Source organism: Arvicanthis niloticus, chromosome 16 (assembly GCF_011762505.2).
Source record: "Arvicanthis niloticus isolate mArvNil1 chromosome 16, mArvNil1.pat.X, whole genome shotgun sequence".
NCBI classification, from domain to species: domain Eukaryota; kingdom Metazoa; phylum Chordata; class Mammalia; order Rodentia; family Muridae; genus Arvicanthis; species Arvicanthis niloticus.
The window spans coordinates 47,125,037-47,146,233 of NC_047673.1; the positions used below are offsets into that span (position 1 = coordinate 47,125,037).

Consider the following 21,197-nt stretch of genomic DNA (forward strand, 5'->3'; position numbering starts at 1 on the left):
AAAGATATTCTCATGGAGAACTTGGCAATATGAGTATAATTAGCCAGATCATGGGAATGGAATGCTAGAATCAGAGTACTTTTGGAGATTTATTTTTCCCCCACTCACTAGAGCACTGTCATCAGATATATTTTTCTGGGGTTCATCTAAGTAAGCAGTAAATTATTGTTAATAATATGTTCAAATATAAGTGGTGTTTATTACAGCTGCTTGAGATAAGTTATAAATATTTGCTGAATATTATAAAAAGTGTATTTTCCATGATTTCTAGTTTGTACATAAGATTTTTTAATAACAAACATCATTAAAATATAAAAATAAGAATACTTACAGCCACAGGGAACAAGATTCTCCAAAGGACACCGTTCATGTCACGGATATGGGTAACCAAACTTCATAACAACTGCTGGCAGTGGCTCGTGGGGTGGGGGAGAACATCTGCACAATTTGGTACGATTATCTAGCACGCTGTTGTTATCTGCATGACATTGTGATCTCAGCTGTATGTAATGTCTTGGTCTTGTGCATGAGCTTCTGTACTGTGTGGCAATGACCACATTCTAGTAAAGGAATGTGCTGAGTACTATCTGTCTACACTAAGTTGTAATTTTCCCTGCATGTACAAGTTCAGTGTGTCAATTCTATTCTGCTAGGAGTGTTGTGATAAATGGTACTTTTCATCTATCTTGTCTAGAACATTTTCTGGACAGAGTTATTTTTAAATTTATAGTCTTAAAAACTGATAGTAACCATAGTATAAGGTAGACTTGTTTTCAACTCTATGTTTTAAGTAGTCTTTACAGTATAAAAGTATGCAGTAGCTGTATAAACAAATTTCTCCTATATTCATACAGAAATACCTAATTACATACACTTTTATGAATTTTACTAATTGGAGCCTGGGTAAAAGTCTATTATGAAAAGTATTTTGTTTAACCTATTTTACATGGAAATGAGTTAAGTAGATATGACCTATTTTAGAAGAAATGAATTAAATAGATATATAATTTATTGTTAAAACTTTTTTTTTTTTTGCTGTTTAACCAGGAAATGTATAAGTTCTTCCATTATAGGAGCAATTTTAAGAAGGTGCTCACCTTACTGTTACAGATTTGACTGAGTTTTTTATGTATAGCCTGAAAATGCTTATTATCTATTTCATAGCATAGGGCCAGTAGTGTAAATAACTTAAACTTTTATTCCTAAGGATAGATAACCCCAATTGGTTTTGTCAGAACATACACAAGAACATTTTCAATTATATAGTGAGGAAGTAATTTTCAAGTCAGGTAAATTTGAAGAGGATAGATTTCTACTTAGATTTCTAGTTAGTCGGCTGACAGTATAGCTTTGTGAAGCCTGTAACGCATGATACACATAGGGAATAGTCAACAAGTACACATAGTATGAAACACTATCCAAGTTTATTTGATACAACAGTATTTGGTTTTGTTAAGGAACATTCCAAGAAACATAGTTGGAAATAAACTTATAAATTTAAGAATGGCTGAGATGTCATACTATTCATTTGCAGCTATCTGATAAAACTCTGCTGGTTTATAATTGTTTTTTAAATTTAACCTGCCATCTCTATAATAGAATCTGTATACCTACAATTACTTGTTTTCTTTTCTATTGTCTGATAGTACTTACTATTTAAAAACAACAGTTTTGTTGTGTCTTGACCGACTGAGACCATTTTCATATTTTGTGTTTTAGTTATTACTTACATTTGTTAAGTAAAGTGTTACTTTAGAAAATAAACCCCTAAAGCAATATTCAATATTGCTGTAGACTGATACAAATGTCCCTGAAAAGTAATTTGGTATTATTGACTATTTGTAATTAAATCTTTGATAATCTTATTCTCTGTATGAGCCGTATAAAATCTGAATATCTCCTGTATTTCCAATGATGAGTTACAGGCCATATAGATAGATTTCCTCAAAAGGAAAATGCTCTACCTTTTGAGATTAATTCTAGTTCCACAGAGCCAGAAATGTTTACTTAATTTTTTTATAGAAAACAGTCTCAGTAATAACTGTATGTTGTACATAGTTGAGAGTAAGCCCTATTAACAGGAAGATGTATGTGCCTTGAACAGTCTGTTATAGCCTATAGATACAGAAACTTGAATTTCTAATTCCTCGATAGAATATAAACTGAAGTTTATCTTGGAATGATTGAGTCAGTCAGTAGCTGTCAGTGTTTCACAGCCAGTGCCTCATTTTATGAATTGGTACCTGCAGTATTTACCAAGTAGAATGCTTTGGCTTCAAGGAACAGCTCAAGCTGACAGTGACTTAAATCGTATCTATTTCTTTGCTTTAAAGCATCTTGAGGAAGATATCTCAAAGTGCTAGAGTGATTTCATCTTTGACAGTCTGTAGACTTTGACTGGAAGAGCTGCCACATCTCCTTCCCCTCCTCTGTTCCTACCTCCCTCTGGCCTGCCTGCCTTCCTTCCTTCCTTCCTTCCTTCCTTCCTTCCTTCCTTCCTTCCTTGAAGATAGATTATTCTCTCATACAGTACATCCCAACCAGTTTCCCTACCTCTTCTCCTCCCATCTCCACTCTTCCTCCCCTCTCCTCCAGATCTACTCCCCTTCCATTTCTTCTTCAGAAAAGAGTAGGCCTCCAAGAAACAACAACCAAATAGGACAAAACAAGATACAATAAGACAAGGCAAAAGCCCTCACAACAAGGCTGAACAAGGCAACCCAACAGGAGGAAAAGAGTCTCAAGAATAGGCAAAAAAGTCAGAGTCACACCCACTCTCACAGTTAGGAGTTCAGCAAAAATGTCAGACTAACAGCCTGGCAGAGTGATGCAGGTTCTATGCTTGTTGCTTCAGTCTCTGTAAGTTCATGTGAGCCCTGCTTAGTTGATCTCTTGGTGTCCTTCATCCCCTTTGACTCCTACAGTCCTTCCTCCACCTCTTCCCGGAGGTTCTCCAAGCTTTGAGGTGAGGGACCTGATGAAGACCTCCAATTTAGACTTTCTGTTTGTGTAATGTCTGGTTGTGGGTCTGTGCACCCACTCCCATCTGCTACTGGAGGAAGCCTCTCTGGTGACTGCTGTGTAAGACATCAGTCTATTAGTATAATTAGTATGGCAATAGTTCATTAGGAACTATTTGTTTCTTTGTTCACCAGTTGTGTTTGGTTCTATCCTAGGTCTCTGTGCTATCTAGTTTCCTGTTCCTAGCCATCCAAGCAGTGTAGAGCATGGGCTGTCTCGTGAGACATGGGCCTCATGTTGAATGGCCACCTTTGCCCCAGCACATCTTACATGACTTGACATGTTGTAACCAATTAGCAGACTAAAAGTATTAACTTGCCCAGGAAAAGCTAGTTGAGCTGTATTTGGGTTGGGGATTTATCTGATTGTTAACTAGCTCCTTTTACTCCAACTAAACTCTTACATCAGATATGAAGATAAATTTGTAGTGGTCTGTCGCTACCCACATCCGACCAGTGAAATAAGGCAACGGCAACCGTGTTCTTCTTCAAGCGGTTTATTCAGCTATCCCTGTATAGCAAGCTTCTCTTTCTCTTCTCTCTCTTCCCTCCCCAGCTCCCGTAGCCCCTTATAAGCATTGCCTTAATCCTATCAGCAACTGCCACGAAGTCACTGGAGATTGGCCATTCTCAATGATGCGAGGTGGGGTGATTGGGTAACCACACCTCTCAGCGCATACAACTCCATATATGGAGTTGTCTTTTCTCTCAAGCAATGCCTATGCCAAGTGCCACCTTGTAATGGCAAGAGCGGGAGCCGCTTCCCACAGTGGTCTACCTATCCAAATTGTTGTGCTTCCAGTACCAGTGTCCCTCCTGTGGGTATAAGGCCTCCGACCCAGCAGATACCGTAACTGAAGGAGAGAATCAAAACCTTGCAAGTGGTAACTCATTAAAGTGTTATTAGGGGTGCTTACCCAAAGGCTGTGTCCCTCTTTTCTGCTTCTAGAATTTTACTTAGCAGAGTATCTGAATTTCAGGCCTAAACCAACCATGCAATCCCTTCTATTCTTTTTTTCCATTGACCCAGAAGTGTTTATGTAATTTAGTCCTGTGAACTACAGCACCAGCAGAATTATGCTGAAGGATTTGTAAAATTTGTTTCTAAACCTAAGTATGAGGAATGTGTGTGTGTGGGGGGGGGGGTCTGCCTTTATAATGAGAAAATTGTGTGTGTGTGTGTGTGTGTGTGTGTGTGTGTGTATGAATATATGTGTGTATGTATATCTAGTCTGGTTTATAGATGATTTTATAGTTAAGAAACCAACTGTATCCTGCATGTTAAGTCAGTTTTATTATCTATCAGGTCTTCCCTTTCTGTCCTTTCTCCTAGAGTTATTGCAGTACATGGTTTACCTGCAGGCTGTGGAGTTAAAGTTAACCTGTTTCAGAGAAATGGATTTCCCACAATTGGCTCATGTTGTCAGAGCATCTGATACACTTCCCACTTGTTTCCTTTATTATCTATGTTAAATGCTGATTTTCTGTCTCATTGTGAAATCATCATGAATAAAAATTAAGTAAAATTAATGGGCAGTGTGTTGGTAGACAGTATATATGAATAGGTCTTTTTCTTCACTTAAATTATGCTTTTATTACCAATTTAGATTAATATACTTAGAAGTCTTTTAACATTGTTTATCTTAAGTTCATTTCAAAGAAAAAATATATTTTCTCTAATTTCTTTTACCATACTCTCTTTGACTAGGTTTCCTCTAACTTGATATAAGTATAGTTTAAAGTGATATCCTTGATGTCACTTTATAGATTTAATATGTAAGATGGTTGCCTTTCTTATCTCTTTAATGCATTAGTTGTTGCTCCCAATATAGCTGCTATATCAGAAATATAAATGACATTTTTTCCTTTTAGATTCAGTCTTCAAGTGTTAGGTTTCCATCAGCTTAGTCATGGCTTTAGAAGGATGGTAAAACATAAGTATAACATTAGCTTTATTTTTCACAAATTTATTTTTTGTTCTAGGCCAGTAATTAGTACAGTGTACACTGTATTAGTAATTAATACAGTGACCTGCTGCTAGTGGTGATTTGGAACAGTGCCCTATCCTCTAAGAAGTAGATTTGAGGCATTTCCACATGTCTTAGGGGAGGGTCTTACTAAGCATCTTGACCTCATCTGAGTTCTGTCATTTTGATATGAAGGATGTAACCTCTGTGTTGTTTCTGCCTCCATGGAATAGGTAGTTAGAATACTGGTGGTGTTATGATTAAATAAAGTAGGGCAAGTCAAGTAGTCAGTGTTCCTGACTGTTCAGTAGATAGTGTTCTCCAGGCACAGCTACGGTAACTTAGAGTTGAAGAGACAGATTCTGCTTCAGGCCTTGAAGTTCCTCTCAAACCTTTAGATTCTAGTAAATAACTCTTTGCAGCTTGAGTAGTGGTTCTTTATAATGTGTGCATCAGTCTGACCAGGATCCACAAAGATTGGTGAGACCTTTTGCCTTTAGTGTATTATCTGGCAGGTATACACAGTAACATGCTGTTTTGATGAGTGTATTCCTCTACTTCTGTACTCTTAAGACTTATAAAAATTTGTTAATTATTTTAAAAAATGTTTCAAAGCTCCTAAGTATATTTCAGATGTCCATGTGACTAAAGATTATGACAAAGTTACAATTTTGTTTTAAAAAGCATAGTATTTGTCTCTGACATTTATTAAGCAAGAATTCCAAATCATGTGTAGACATCACTGTCTCATTAGTTTGGGTTGTCATTAAGCATGTCATAGCTCATAAAGCTTCTTTTCCATGGCTTCTTTCGCCAGCCTAGAGCCTGGTGAAGGGAGAATGGGCTTTTCTAAGAGTTTTATCTCAGCTAACCCATTTCAGTGATAAAGTGCCCATGTAATTGTTGGGCATAACTTGTGATTTGAGAAGTGTCATCACGTCTTAGTGATGCACCTTAGTCACAGGCTCAACTCTGTGAGGAGCTGTTAGTAGCTCACAGGTGGGGTTCATTTTCTGTTTTAAGGTATTTAACTTGATTAACAGGGCTTTTAGTTATTTAAAACTTAAGTAATGAGGTTCATCATTTGTCTAATTCATTGCTTTCTCCTTTTTGAAAAAAAATAAACAAGCAGAAAAATCTGTTTTGTATCTCCCTTCCATTTCTCTACATTTCTTTAAAGAAGTGTTTCATTTCTATTTGGATTTTTATTTACCTGTTTATCTTTTACATTGGGACTTCATCTTTAACATTTATCCACCCATTTTGTTTTCATTCCTGCTGGGGACAACCCTGCATATAGGTTTAACTTTTTAACATAATATTTTTGTGATTCTGCTCTTACTCTCTTCCTTTTCTATTTCTTCTCTCCCATGCTCCTCTCCACGTATTTATGGCAGCCTCTACTACTCTTATCTCTACTGCTTCCCCCACCTCTCTCTGTGTCTACTCTCTCCTCAACTCCCCTCCCCATGCCCTAAATAAACTCTATTGCATACTTAGAAAAAAGACAAACAAAAAGCATCCTTTTTTAAATGTGTATTGGTATTTTTATTGTGTATTTTTATTAGTAAATTTATGTGTGTTTTGCCTGCTTGTGTGTTTGCATACCACATGTGACTGGAGCCCAGAAAGGCCAGAAGAGGGCGCCAAATCCCCAGTTTCTGAAGTTAGAGTGTTACAAGCAGTTCTGTGGACCTTGGGAATCTGATCCTGGCCCTCTGGAGAGCAGCTCGTCCTCCTAAAAGCTGAGCGCTCTCTCCAGTTATTCTGTACTTTTTATGTAATTGAAATATAATTTCATCATTGCCCCCATTCTCCTCCCATGTCCCCCACTCCCTGTCAAATTCTGAGCTCTTTTTTCTTTCCTCATTATTGTTACACATACACAGACACACACACACACACACACACACACACACACACATCCTTATTTTTCCCACTCTATCTTTTTAGTAGTTCATTGCCTCTTAAATCTTTCCCGTTAATCCATCATTACTTCAGTTAACACCGTGTGTGTGTGTGTGTGTGTGTGTGTGTGTGTGTGTGTATACACATCACTCCTACCCCAATTCACTCCCTTTTTTTCTCTCTTATTTTGGAATCAACCCCAGGGTCCTGAATACAGTAAACAGGAACTGTAGCACTGAGCTCTCTCTGGGCCTTAACACCCTCATCTACTTGTTTGTTTTGAGGCAGGATCTCACATGCCCCATGTTGGCCTCAAACTTCTTGAACTCATTCTGTTTCCACTTCCTGAATTCCAGGATTATAAATATGTACTGCTACTCCTAGTTTTGTTTTTGTTGTCGTTTTTCTGTGGTACTGGGAACGAAGCTTCGTGTATGCTAGACAAGCACTTTTGAGACCAACTGAGTCACATCTCCAGCCCATCTCTTGATTTGTTATGTTATTTTTTTTTTAAACTATTTTCCTCTTCATCAAGCCAGAAAATTGGTTATCTTTCACTTTTCATTGCCTTATAGGCTGTTGTTTAACACATTTATCAAGTACATTCTCCTCTTAACTTCATTTATATGACATATAGAGTTCTATATTATCTTTTAAAATCTATCACTTCCTACTTTGCTGTTTTGTACATGCCCAACCTGGATATCTGCCATATCTAATTACTTAATTTATAGTCTACTATTTCTTTTCATGGTATAGTAGTCTCTACAGGTTACATATTCCAACACTCCCCAAAGCTCCTTATGCATATACACCTATAAAACTTAACTCATCATGAGGAATAGTAAGATACAAGAATATTAATAGAAAACTTACAACAGTACACAGTAATAAAAAGCATACGAATGTGTTCTCTGTATGACTTATGGTACTTCCGCCTTGTCTTTGAAAGGAGTTGCTTTGTGGCCTTCCTTTGATAGCATTACTGTTCTTGTGTTTTAGGGGCATTTTTAAGTAAAATCTGGGTCCATTGATCACAAGTACTATGACACCAGCATGGAACTTGTGTCATATACAAAGGGGACACAGATTAAATGAGATGGGGCTTAGAAACGTGTGAGCTTACTCTATTCAAAATGGTGATTAACTTAAAACGTAGGAAGTTTTAAGAAGTATTTCTAGAGCAAAGTTGACTAACACGGCAGAAAGCAGACACACTAAGAAAGGATTGTTACATTGTCAAAGTCACACTGTAGAGCATTGCTTCACTTTGTCATATAGCCTTCAGAGGTTTTCACTTATACATGTCTAGAGCATACAGATGTTGCCATAAAATTCAGCACTGCTCTCAATTCAGTTCTAGGCGTACTCTCACGTTCAAGATACTTCCCTGTTTCCTGAAAAGAGCCAAACTTTGTTTCTCGCATTACCTTTGCTCTAGTGATACAGATAAGTAAAAATGGCGTGTTCTTCATCAAAACTGTTGAGACCTTTCACTCCCTTAAATCTTATCCATGTGTCCTATCTCTTAGTAATTATTTCTGGCATTGGACAGTTAAAAATACTTTTTTACATGTTCATTTAAGCTTTATTCCACCATTTTGTGTCATTAATTTGTCTTATGTGTATATTCGAGTTATTTATATATCGACCTCATCACCACAAATAGGCTTAAATTTCCTTTGGGTAAAATACTTATCTTACACTGCTCAGTGTCTGTTACTCAGTACTGTACCTATGTAAAGCGTTAAGGTCGTAAGTATAGACAGATACGTAAGTGTGCACAGGTGTCTGTTTTATAAAGTGGTCTCTGGGTATTTGTTACTATATCAAACTATGAAGCTTAAATGGATATTTTCTTAAAGATCCCTGAGTCTTTGGGGTTAATTAGATGACTCCAGTGAGTCAAGGTGCCTGAGCCCATCAGTAGCCTCCAGGCCTCCTTTAAGAGCAAATCCTTGTGAGAATATTTCTTTAAACCAAATATTAAGTAATGGATTTTTAAACTGGGTAGTGGTGCACACACCTTTAATCTCAGCACTTTGAAGGCAGAGGCAGGCAGATCTCAGGTCAGCCTGGTCCACAAAGTGAGTTCCAGGACAACCAGGGCTATACACAGAGACAAAACCTGTCTTGAAAAACAAAATCCAAACAAACATAAAACGGAGTAAATATTAGGTTATAATGCTGTTTTCCTATACAAATTCTATCTACCCTCACAGTAACTTTCCTTTAGAAATACTTCTAAGGACCATCTACTTTGACCAATCATTTCAACTGCTCAGCTTATGGCTTGGAGCCATCTCACTATAAGACCAAAACCATTGTGTTGTATTGCAATTACCTAACAAACGTGTTTTAGAATTCTCCACAAGTAAGGACTAGCAATTACCCTGAACTTAAGTAATTCTAAAAGTTGAACAGAATAGTATTTTAATTAAGAATTAACTTTAAATAAGCAATGGAATTAAATAGTAGTAAATTTGAAACTTAAGTTTGTTTTAGAAAAGCAAAAAAAAAAAAAAAAAAAGGAATCAAGCAGATGACAGAGTAAGCAACTGAGTTCTAGTTGCAAGCCTATGCTTTCTTACGTGATGCTAGTTTGAACTGACACTTGTGCTTGCTGGCTATTCCTCCTATGCTTACAAGGCTAACCTGCCTGCTCCAGAGAAATCCTAACCTCAAAACTGGCATGTGCCTTTTTTCCTTGTAAAATCAATAAAGTTGGCTTATTTCAGGTCGTTATTCCAGTTTTCTGAATTGTATGTATACTCACTTCTTCACATTCAATTATTTTAGAGAACTCAAGTTAGATTAGATATGTAAGCTTTCTAAACATATGTTCCATAAAAAGCAAATAATCAACATTGTATTATTATTATTAAATATATTTTATGATACTTAATGAGCCACATATTAAGGCTACTGTGTAACTAAGTAACATCAAATGATGTTGAAATGGTACCATTGTGTATCTAGAGAAATATGAATTTATTTTTGTGTAATTTTAACAGGGAGACTAAAACTAATTTTATATCTATTATCTGGTAGTTGGCTTATGAATAAAGTAAGTAAAGTATTATAGTGCATAATAAACATCCCTTGTCTTTGAATCACTTCAGTTAGAATTAACCATTGGAAAGAATTCAGAAGCGTTTTATCATTGTTCCTTAGAGCCTTTGGGAAACCAACATGACTCACGTTTTGCTAGTCAGATGAGTAAGCATACAGTCAGCTCTCAGTCGTTCAGACCAACGGAGGAGAGGAAAGGATGGACCAAGCATTAACATTTGTGTAGTCCTGCCCCCTCAAGCACTGGCAAGAGAGCCTCACGCCCAAAAAGACTTTCTACCATGATCACAGCACACATGTAGCCTTTGTTTCTCAGGAGTCAGTGAGATACAGCTTGAGCAGACAGGAAAGCTTCATGCTATCATAGTCTGCTCTTCTAGTTGATGCCTTAGTATTGCTTTTATAGTACTGCATCTCACATGAAAAGTTGATAATGTTGCTGTTAACATTCTGATGGCTCTTAAAATCAGCTTTATATAAAAAGTCGTATCTTGAAATTTCAGTTTGCAGATAATTCTAACCTTTCAAAAGCGTTACTTCATAGTACCAAATTGCTTTTTAAACTCTTTAATACAAAATTTTAATGAGGATGTTTTTATCTTTGAGAGTCTTTCATAAAAATTCTTAAGTTTTAAGGTTCTAATGTATACAGTACTTCTGAGTACAATGTGTTTGTAAAGTGAAGAAATGCTGAAGGAATTTATGTGTGAAAGCAGTATGTTGCATGTACATTATATGTTATATTCTCTGCCAATTAGATGCTCACATTATGTTAGTATCCAGACATACGCATTCAGGGGAATGCATATTTCAACTTGTATCTGGAGCTACAAGTTGAAATAAACAACTTGCCTTTTATTTCAATAACTGCGCATTCAAATGCACCTGTCATTTATTTGAATGTGAGAGAACATTGCTTTCAGCATTTGGATTTTGTTGTCGTTGATGTTTTATTGTTGTTGACTTAAGTCAAAGTAGATACAAATGTGAGGGTAATGCTTCTCTGGACAACTCTGCATGCAGAGAAAAGGAAATTCAAAGATAAAACTAATCAAATACAACTGAACTTGTGTTGTCGTCCATGCTTTGTCGCAGTGGTATTTTACCCAGATGCGTACAGAGTGTAGGGAACTTTAAAGGCCACGTAGGAAACTGTGAGTCAGCTTGGAGTTTGCCCTACGTCCTGGAACTGAAGTAATGCGATTATCTTTGTTTCCACAATAAAGTTGTAAAATGTTTCATTTGGAGAATCTAATTGTTTTTTTTTTTTCTCGCAAAAAAAAGTTATTCCCTTAAAATGTATACCACAGTGTATGTATCTGAGCTTTAAAAAATGCTTTCTCTTAGGAAAAGGAAGTATTTGTTGCCAAGTTAATTTTTATAGTCTATATTATGGCTTGACCACATCCCCTCCCAAATTAGTCCATATTTCTGTATAGTTAGTTTATCCTGTCATGAGCCTGAAAATAGGATGTCTTCATGAATCTTAACTTTGAATTTCCTCCTTTTCATCGCATGTAAACTACCAACTACATCCTAGTGTTAGATCAGGCTTCAGCTTGTATTTTGCATGTGAAAGCTATAAACCCCATGGTAATGCTGAGAAGACCCCACAGCTGTGGTTCTTCACTTGCCTAATTACTAAAATTATAAATCAAAGCTGGGTGTGCTTATGTAGACTTGTCTTTCTGTCTTAGGGAGTGAGCTACTTTATGTCCAAGGGTATCCTAGATGATTCGCCAAAGGAAATAGCAAAATTTATCTTCTGTACCAGAACACTAAATTGGAAAAAACTGAGAATCTATCTTGATGAAAGGTAAAGCAAAAATTAAATTTTTATCAGAAATGAGTGAGTTAAGTAATGTATGTGTTAACCTTATTTTAAAACCTATATTATATAGAATAATCTAGTTGCAAAATTGAGTAAAACTATAAAAAGATTATTATATCTTACAATTGATTTGACTTTTTTGTTTAACATGTTGCTAAAAGGTTACCATTTTAAAAGTACAAAATGGCCGTGTGTAGCCTGACATGGTATTTGTAAACAGCTGTACTGACAGCACTTGGAAACTAAGGCAGAGGTTCTCAAGTCTGTGACCAGCCAGAACTGTCAAAACAGACACTATGATAGCCCAACATCCCTGGTATATCAAACCAAAGCAGACACCTTGGTAGAAATTGCAGCCCTGGCTTTTTCTTAATAGTTAGTCATGAGGTAAGTGTTTAGGTAACCCGAAGTTCTAAATCCTGGAACTGTCCATTTAAAATTCTATTGTAAAGACAAACTGTAAACTTCAAAACCTAAGGAATATAAGGATATGCATATAGTTGCATAATGTTGCAGAGAGCAATTATGTGAAGTCTGAAAATTCTGCAAAGGTAAACCTGGAGAGATGATGGCTCACAGTTAAGAATACTTGTTGCTCTGCAGAGGATCTTGGTTCCTAGCATCCACATGGTGGCTCACAGCTCCAGTGCCAGATTATTCATCCTCATCTGTCCTCAATGGGCACTGTATGCACAGAGTGCACAGACAGGCATGCAAACAAAACACCAATATACCTTCTTTAAGTCTACCAAACGTGACATTTAGTATGCAATCATGCAGGTAGAGTTGATGGATCAGATGGCATTTTCATTAAAGTTACTCACCTGTGCCCTTACATTCTAGTTAATTGTACACATAAAAATACTGAGAGAGCGTCTACACCAGCATGCTGGCCATGAAAGAAGTCTCCTATGGAAGATGTTGTCCTTAACTACGTAGACTGGTGCTTCTTTGTAGATCTTTCTATAAATATTTAGCTTTGCTGACCTTATGATCTCTGTTGCATTTGCTTATAACTCTGCCGTTTGTGTTGTATAAGCAGACACAGGCCAACTATAAACAAAGCACTATGGCCCTGTTCCATTAAATCTATTTACAAATACAAGCAGTAGGTCAGCGTTTGCCCACTGGCTGTATTTGCCTAGCCTTGCCATAAGCCACTGGTCAAAATGAAGGTTGTGATCATATAAACATATAATCAAGTTTGAGTTCAGTAACAGTTGAAGAATATTGTTACAAAGAGTCACACTGCTTATTACATGCAACATGTTAAAATATATAACATACATTTGTTTATATTATACAACAGTTGTAAATATTGTATATATAATATATATGCTTAAATATATATCCATAGAATTATTATGCCCATATGTTCGGATGGTGAGTAACCACTAAAGATAATGATTTGAATCCATTTCTAAACACAAACTGTTTACAATAAACTATCAGAAAGGAAGACCAGACTGTAAGACAGGGTATAGTCTATGTGGATACATGGATAGCTCTTACATGTATCTCTGAACATGTGCTTTGGTACAGTAGAGGAAGATTCATTACTATTTAAAAGGCATCAACTCTAGGGCTCTTTGGACTTAGATCAGAGGACACTTGGGAAGAAATAGCAGGAGGAAAGAACAGAGTCTCAGACTAGCCTTGAACTCATGATCCTTCTGCCTCAGCCTCATGAGTGTCATCACAGCAGCTGAGCAGCACTTTCAATACTTCAAATCTTAGGTTCTTTGTAGAATTCTGTATTTTACTTTATCATGCTTTATTTTAGCCTATTCAAGAAGTTCAAAGTAGCTTAACTTTGTAACTAATCATACCTAATTGTTTTAAAGGGTAAGGATAAAGTACACTGATATAGTAATCAATAATGAAGCATTTTTATACAAAAATGATATATTATGATTTTTATTTTTTTTAAAACATTAACTACAGCTGTACCTTTTTTTCCCCCTCTTTCTTTAGGAGAGATGTCTTGGATGACCTTGTAACCCTGCATAATTTTAGGAATCAGTTCTTGCCAAATGCACTGAGAGAATTTTTTCGTCATATTCACGCTCCTGAAGAACGCGGGGAGTACCTTGAAACTCTTATAACAAAGTTCTCACATAGGTTCTGTGCTTGCAATCCTGACCTAATGCGAGAACTTGGCCTTAGTCCTGGTAAGAATAGCTCAGTGTGTGTGTGTGTGTGTGTGTGTGTGTGTGTGTGTGTGTGTGTGTGTTAATCTACACATTCTAAATACTTGTTTAGTTGTTGCAGCAGTGACTGCATGGAGAAAACACTCGGAAGAAAGGACATGTACTTACCCTTTGCACGTGAATGCATTGCTTTATGAAGAAAGTCTTTAAAGTTATTCTTATTATTTTTGCCAGTTACTGTAAAGATTATGTTGAAGCTTTTAATAAGCTGCACATAGATGACAATATATTTCTACTAAAATTTATTTCTAACACAGTTACTTTTCACCATGTATATACTTATGTATGCTGTGCTCTCTCAACTCTCATAAGTGTATGGTCATTTTATAAATTTATTTGTTATCTTTGTATTAAGAATTGTGCTTCTTAATTAAAGAGTACAAAACATTTACCTGTTATGTGATATTTGATGAACATGTTTAATAAAATACAGTATTTAGTTCTCTTAAGACTGTAGGATTGTTAAATGTAAATAGCACAGTACCGCAAATGTCATGATAGTTGCTATTGCTGTTATATTAAGCATCAAGTATTGCCCTGTGATGCATATAAAAGAAAAAAAAAAAAAACACCACTTTGTTGCATGTGCTCAGTCAGGGCAATGTTTTACCTAAAGATCTATTTTTAGAGTTAATGTGCAGATTGCGTCCACTTTAAAGTCATCTCTCCAATGAGAATAGTAATTTAACAATCTTAAAAATACATTCTATTTTTAGTGCCAAGGTATACATTTCATGTCATTAAATATGCTTTCAAACTAAATTAGGTTTTTGTAAAAAGCATTCTTTAAGGTAAATATCTTGACTTCTTTGATGGGCAAGATCATAAGCCAGCGGTGGGACTTATTTAGTCATAGTTGGATATAAATGTCTTATTAGAAAACGAGAATAAAGCAGGTTCTGAAACACTGAGTTTGGAGTGTGTTTTCACTAGAAACTTCTAAGGCATCCTGAAGTTCCTCTGAACTGGATGATGTTTAGTCAGTGTGCACAATCTACAGAGTTCCCAGGACAGAAGTTTAAGGAGTAACCTGGAAGAAAAGCCCAGGCCCACAGGGCAGGTTGACCTTGAATAGAGAATGTCTATTCAAGTTGGAGTCACCATAGGGAGATAAAGGTTCAAAATCTCAGCAGATTTTGAACCTTTATCTCCCTATGACCTGTGGCTATCCTGAGCTAGCTAATATTGATGTGTTCTCTTTTCCTTCCAGATGCTGTCTATGTACTGTGCTACTCTTTGATTCTACTTTCCATTGACCTCACTAGTCCTCATGTGAAGAATAAAATGTCAAAAAGAGAGTTTATTCGAAACACCCGCCGCGCTGCTCAGAACATTAGTGAAGATTTTGTAGGACACCTTTATGACAACATCTACCTTATTGGCCATGTGGCTGCATAAAAGCACAATTGTTCGAACTTCAACTTTCTACTGCAGACTGAGGCTACCCAGGCACAGACTTAGTGGCAGTGGGGTTGCATCAGCACTGCTCACTCCAGTTCAGCCTCTGTAAAATCCAGCTTGACTGCAGCCCTCTTCTTCTTTCACTGTTTTCTAGTTTAGAAATTTCAGAACTAATTTTGCAGAACTTTTCTTAATTTTGCTCATCATGTTTGCACAAAACAGCCACTGTATAACACAATTGTTAGAGAATGTTAAACTGACATATACTCTATAATGGAGTGTTTGTGCATTAGATTTGTCTGGAAACTATCCATTTCCATCCTTTAAAAAATACCATGTAATGTATACATATTTAACTGAAGAGATTTATGATCATAATTATTTTATTGTAAAGATTTTAACTAAAGGTTTTCCTTTTCTCTTGAACTGAGTTTGGAAATTTATTTGACTCTGATCTAAGAATATTGTTGGCTTTGTCAAATTTGGATCTGACCCTAGAAACCAATACCAGCTTCCCATTTCTCTCCACTTGGAAGAGTGTTGATTTGTTACTATATTAATATACTATGCAAAACTGGCCTTATTTGTATAACATATCATTTGATTAATTTTTAAAATTTCTAGGTTAATAAAGTTTCAGTATATCATATAAACATTGAGAATATAAAAATGTGTCAGAATTTAGAAGTCACATTTATAAACAGAATAAAATATTATTAGAACTTGGGGAAGTATTACTTCCTCATTTCTGAACAACTCAGTCTTAATTATTTTCCTAATCCTGATCTTTCTTCAGAGTTAGCTAGTAATAGGATATTATGCTGTGAATCACATTATACACTTCATTCTTCAAATATTTGTCAAGGGCTTTTCCTGCGCTGTGCACTATGTTATGGAACAGTGGTGACACCGGGACATGAGATCAGCATTCAGAGACAGCACAGCTTGTGTAATAAGAGGAAAACTGCTGAACTTATTTTCTCTAGTTGTCAGTTTTTGGAGTGTGATGCATTGATCTCTCCGTCTGTCTACCCCAACGCCTTTTCTGTAGCTGTTTCTGTTACCACCTGAAAGCTTCCTCCCTTGCTACCTCCTCCCTCTTCTCAATTTGACTTTTTTATAAAAGACTTCATTTCCTCATTGTTTTCCTCTTTAATTTCCACCCTCTACCTCCCCCTTTTTCAGATAATTTTCTAGTGGGAATATTCAGACAGAAAGTGTAAGCATTTTACAAGAAAGTGTGAAACTCCACCTAGATCCTACAATCACAGTTCTACTCTGTTAAGCATATATGAAGTCATTCCTTCACCCATCAACTCATCTTAATGATTTTAAACATAGCAAGACTAGTTTCAAAAAATATATTTTCTCTGTTGCTAAGCATGTACATTTACATATCATTGAAGAGAGAGGTCTACATTTTTATCATCTTTTCACTTCGAGGTAAAATTTACATTTAAGGAAATGTAAAAATATTATGTGAATCTTTACAAATTGCCTATCCCATGCAAATTAGATTGTAATGTCAGTTATATGAAGTTTCTTAACCACAGTTAATATTATACCATGTCACGTGGCATTGTCTTTACCCACAATTTTAGAGTTGTTAAGGTACAAAATCCAAAGTCTTATTTTTAACAAGCATCTTTAAATGAGGAAAGAAAAAATATTCTTTCATGTTTGTCAATAATACAATTTTAAATACTCTTACTCTTTTGTGAAAATTCAAGCCCTTTTTACAATAATAATATTTTCAAAATGAGAACATCTATTCAAGTTGGAGTCAACTCGAAACTATCGTAATTTTATTTGATTTTTTTGTTTTATTTTTATTGAAATAGATTTGTCTCTCATACAATGCATTCCAACTACAGTTCCCCTTCTTCACTCCTCCCAGCTCCCCCATCTTTCTTATCCCCCAGATCCATTGCCCCCATTCTTTCCTCTTCAGAAAAGAACAGGCCTCCAAGATTCTACAGCCAAATAGGACAAAACAAGATAGAAGACGACAGGCAATATGTGGGAGAACCAAACATGACTTGGGGAAGAAAAAAAAATCAGTGAAATGATTCCTAATGACACTGTGTTATACTAAGATCAGTGTGTTCCTTGTCCAGTTGTCATCAGAGGCTTCCTCTGGCAGCATAAGGGGGCAGTGCTAAGACCCACAGTGCATTGTGTGCAGAGAGAGTCTAATGTGGAATTCTCCATCCAGCCCCTATCCTCAGAAGAGGCCTGGGTAGTTTATAGGAGTCAGAGGGGATGGAGGACACCAAAAGAACACGGTCCACTGAATCAGCTAAGCAGGGTTCATATGGGCAAGCAAGGAGCTTGCATGGAGCTGTACCCGGCCCTCTGCATATAATCATGGCTATTAGCGTGTTATTTTGTGGGACTCATAGTTGTATTTGAAAATACCTTTCTTTTTGAAGAAATTGTTGCTGAATATGCAATTCTACTTTAATGCCTTTCGTGTGTGTGTAATTTACAACATTCCCAAATGTTGTCCCCCTTCCTGGTCCCCTCCACACAGGGTTCTTTCCCCACCGCCTCCCTCTTTTGCTTATGAGGTGGTGCCTAACCACCTGTATCCCCCCTCTACACACCCTGGGGCATTAAGCCTCTAAAGGATTAGGTGCATCCCCTCCCACTGAGGCCAGACAAGGCAGCCCTCTGCTACATATGTGCCAGGGGCCACAGATGAGCCCATGTATGCTCTTTGGTTGGTGGCTCAGTCTCTGGGAGCTCCCAGGGATCCAGGTTAGTTGATACTGTTGATATTCCTTTGTGGTTGCCACCCACTTCAGTTCCTTCAGTCCTTCCCCTAACTCTTCCACAGGGATCTCTGACTTCTGTCCAATGCTTGGCTGTGAGAATCTGCAGCTGCAGATAGAGCGTCTCACAGAACAGCTGTATTAGACTCCTGACTGCAAGCACAACATAGCATCAGTAATAGTGTCAGGGATTGGTGCCTGCCATGGGATGGATCCCAAGTTGGGCTGGTACTAGTCAGCCATTCCTTTAATCTCTTTCATTTTTGTCCTCATATTTCTTTTAGACAGGGGCAAATTCGCGTCAAAAGTTTTGTAGGTTAGTTGGTGTCCTCATCCCTCCTCCGTGGGTCCTGTTTGACTATGGGAAGTGGTTTCTTCAGGATCCATATCCCCACTGTTGGGCATTTCAGCTCACCCCATTGACTTCTGGGAGTTTTCCCCATCCCGGGTTTCTGGGACTTCCTAGAGGTTTCCCTCACCCCTCACCCCAACCTGGGCAGCTGCATATTTTCATTCATCCTTCTGGCCCTCTGGGCCTCCTGTCTCCCCCTTTTCCATCCCCTTTCCCACTCCTACCCAAGTCCCTCCCTCCCTCTTTCTCCTATGATTATTTTGTTTCCCCTTCTAAATGGGATTGAGCATCCTTACTTGAGGCTTCCTTCTTGTTTAACTTGTTAGGGTTTGTGGGGTGTATCAAGGTACTCTGTACTTTTTGGCTGACATCCATTTAACAGTGAGTACATGCCACACATGTCCTTTCAGTCTGGGTTATCTCACTCTGGATGCTATTTTCTACTTCCATCCATTTGTCTGTAAAGTTCATGATGTTCTTATTTTTAATAGCTGAATAGTATTCCATTGTGTAGAAGTGTTGACCAGAAGGGTGATGGGGCTACAGCAGGGAGGGATGGATCCCATGTCTGCTTGGCACTGTGGGGTCCCAGCTGGTGTGGGGAATGTAGCCAAAGCAAGGACAAACTGGAACAAAGCGAGATCAAAACCCAGTAGAAAAAAAAAACCACACCTCTGGGATCTGGAACTCATGATGTCATCATTTTGGCTCCAGGCTCTGCCACTTGCAGTATATATTACCCCCACCCCCTAGACCAGCTACTCTCAGTCCCTTCAGCTTTCCCTGGAGGATACTTCATGATTCTGACATTTCCAGTTTCCAGAGGTCTCTATTGTAAGTTACTAATCAATTTCAATTTCAGCTTCCTACTTCCTTCAGAAGCTCCAAGTAGGGAAATGTCCCTGCTACACCTTGCCTAGCCACAATAGCTTTCTAGTACCTGGGTGTAAGCCTAACTGTTCCCATAACACTGCAACATTAGTGTCAATCATGACCCCCAAGTTCAAACACCAGGTCAAGATAGAGCCTAGACCACTTGGATCACAGGTGATATAGTTTCTGTATATCATTCTGGCTGAACGTGGGAAATCACTTCTCCAGACAACCCAACCCTAGCATGTACCCTGGAAGTTCTCATCTTCCTAGGCACTGTCAAATTCATTTGTTTTTACACCCTGGGGGCTTTGACAGGAAGGAGTCTTGCCCTCAAGACACTATTCACATTGTCACAGTATAGTGTAGCATAAGTGCATCCTACCTTTCATCCTGTATGTCTTTCCCTCCTTCCCTTTCCCTTCTTTTTCCTCCGACGTTTACCTAGAACAAACTATGTAATCCAGGCTGACCTGAAATCACAGAAATCTTTCAACCTCAGTTTCTCAGATTCAGGAATTATAGGCCATGAATCACCATGCCCAGTTTCTAACGTTTCTCTTTCCCTAATTTCTTTAAATTGCTGCCATCTTTTGCTCAGCCATTTTGTCCACAATTTGAAATTTGTGTATTCTTCTTTTTCTTGCCCAGATGCAATTTTTTTTTACATTTTCCACTTTCTTTGTAAATTTCTTCTAGTTAAGAGCAGTGATCTGTAACCACACTGTTGTCTCAAATTTTCTCTGCCTTCAGAAAGTTACTTTAAAATATATCCTCATTCATTTTAAGGAAGCAGAATGTAGCAGCTGCTTTTCCAGATTGCACCATGGATGTCTTGCATTCATTTCTGTCTCTGTTCTTCTCTGAAATCCTGTAAGCTCAGTATTTACTATGCGTACTTTTGTTGGCATTCTGATCTTTCTCACTTCCCTTAGAGTATTATATATAATTATATATATATGCATATAAACACATATATACATATACACATACACACACGCACACACACATATATGTATATATATAATTATATATATATACATACATATATAGTTATATATATACATGTATATATACATATATATATGTATATATATATTGTGTATATATATATATACAATATATATATGTATATATATGTATATATACACACATATATATATGTGTATATATACATATATATACCTTTTCTACCTATATATATATATATATAATATATATATATAATATATATATATTATATATATATATATATATAATATAATATATATATATTGGTAGAAAAGGGAGACAGAATGAGAAAATTTAAAAAACTTCAGGAAGACTGGAGGGAAATGATGTTGTAAGGGATAGGAAAAAATGAGTGCCCAGAAGAATGTTGAGGGCTTGGGGTATTAGAGGAGAAGTTGCTAAACATGTGAGAAGCCATGGGTTCAACCCACAGTTCCTTCTCACCTGCAAAAGGATATTGAGCTTGACATTTACTGTATAGTCCACGCTTATGTTACTCCATCTCTTCTTGGACTTTTTGACTCTCCATCTGTGGCTGAGTTCTTTGAGGTTCAATTGTCACAGTGCTGCTAATGGCTTTTATATCGTCACTAAATAATTAGTCTTTTACCCAATATGTAATCTGACCTCTGCTGAAACCCACAAGAGTGCTTCTTAGCCTGTCTACAGTTTCTTCCTCAATACGGGCTGGGTTGTCTCAAGCCTACATGTGGCATATCAAGTGGACAAATTCTCATATAGTCACCAGTCATGTTTTCTATGATACAAGTCATATTTT

General features: G+C 37.0%; 1 protein-coding gene across 1 annotated transcript in view; it reads left to right on the forward strand.

The window, feature by feature from the left end:
* The window catches only part of Fbxo8 (F-box protein 8), a 40,128-nt gene extending 24,293 nt beyond the window's left edge, over positions 1–15,835 (forward strand). The window contains exons 4-6 of the mRNA XM_034520847.2: positions 11,665–11,783; positions 13,773–13,969; positions 15,219–15,835. Of these exons, the coding sequence (XP_034376738.1) occupies positions 11,665–11,783; positions 13,773–13,969; positions 15,219–15,406 (504 nt within the window). The 3' untranslated portion in view covers positions 15,407–15,835. The remainder of the gene's footprint in view (positions 1–11,664; positions 11,784–13,772; positions 13,970–15,218) is intronic.
* Positions 15,836–21,197: the final 5,362 nt, after the last annotated feature.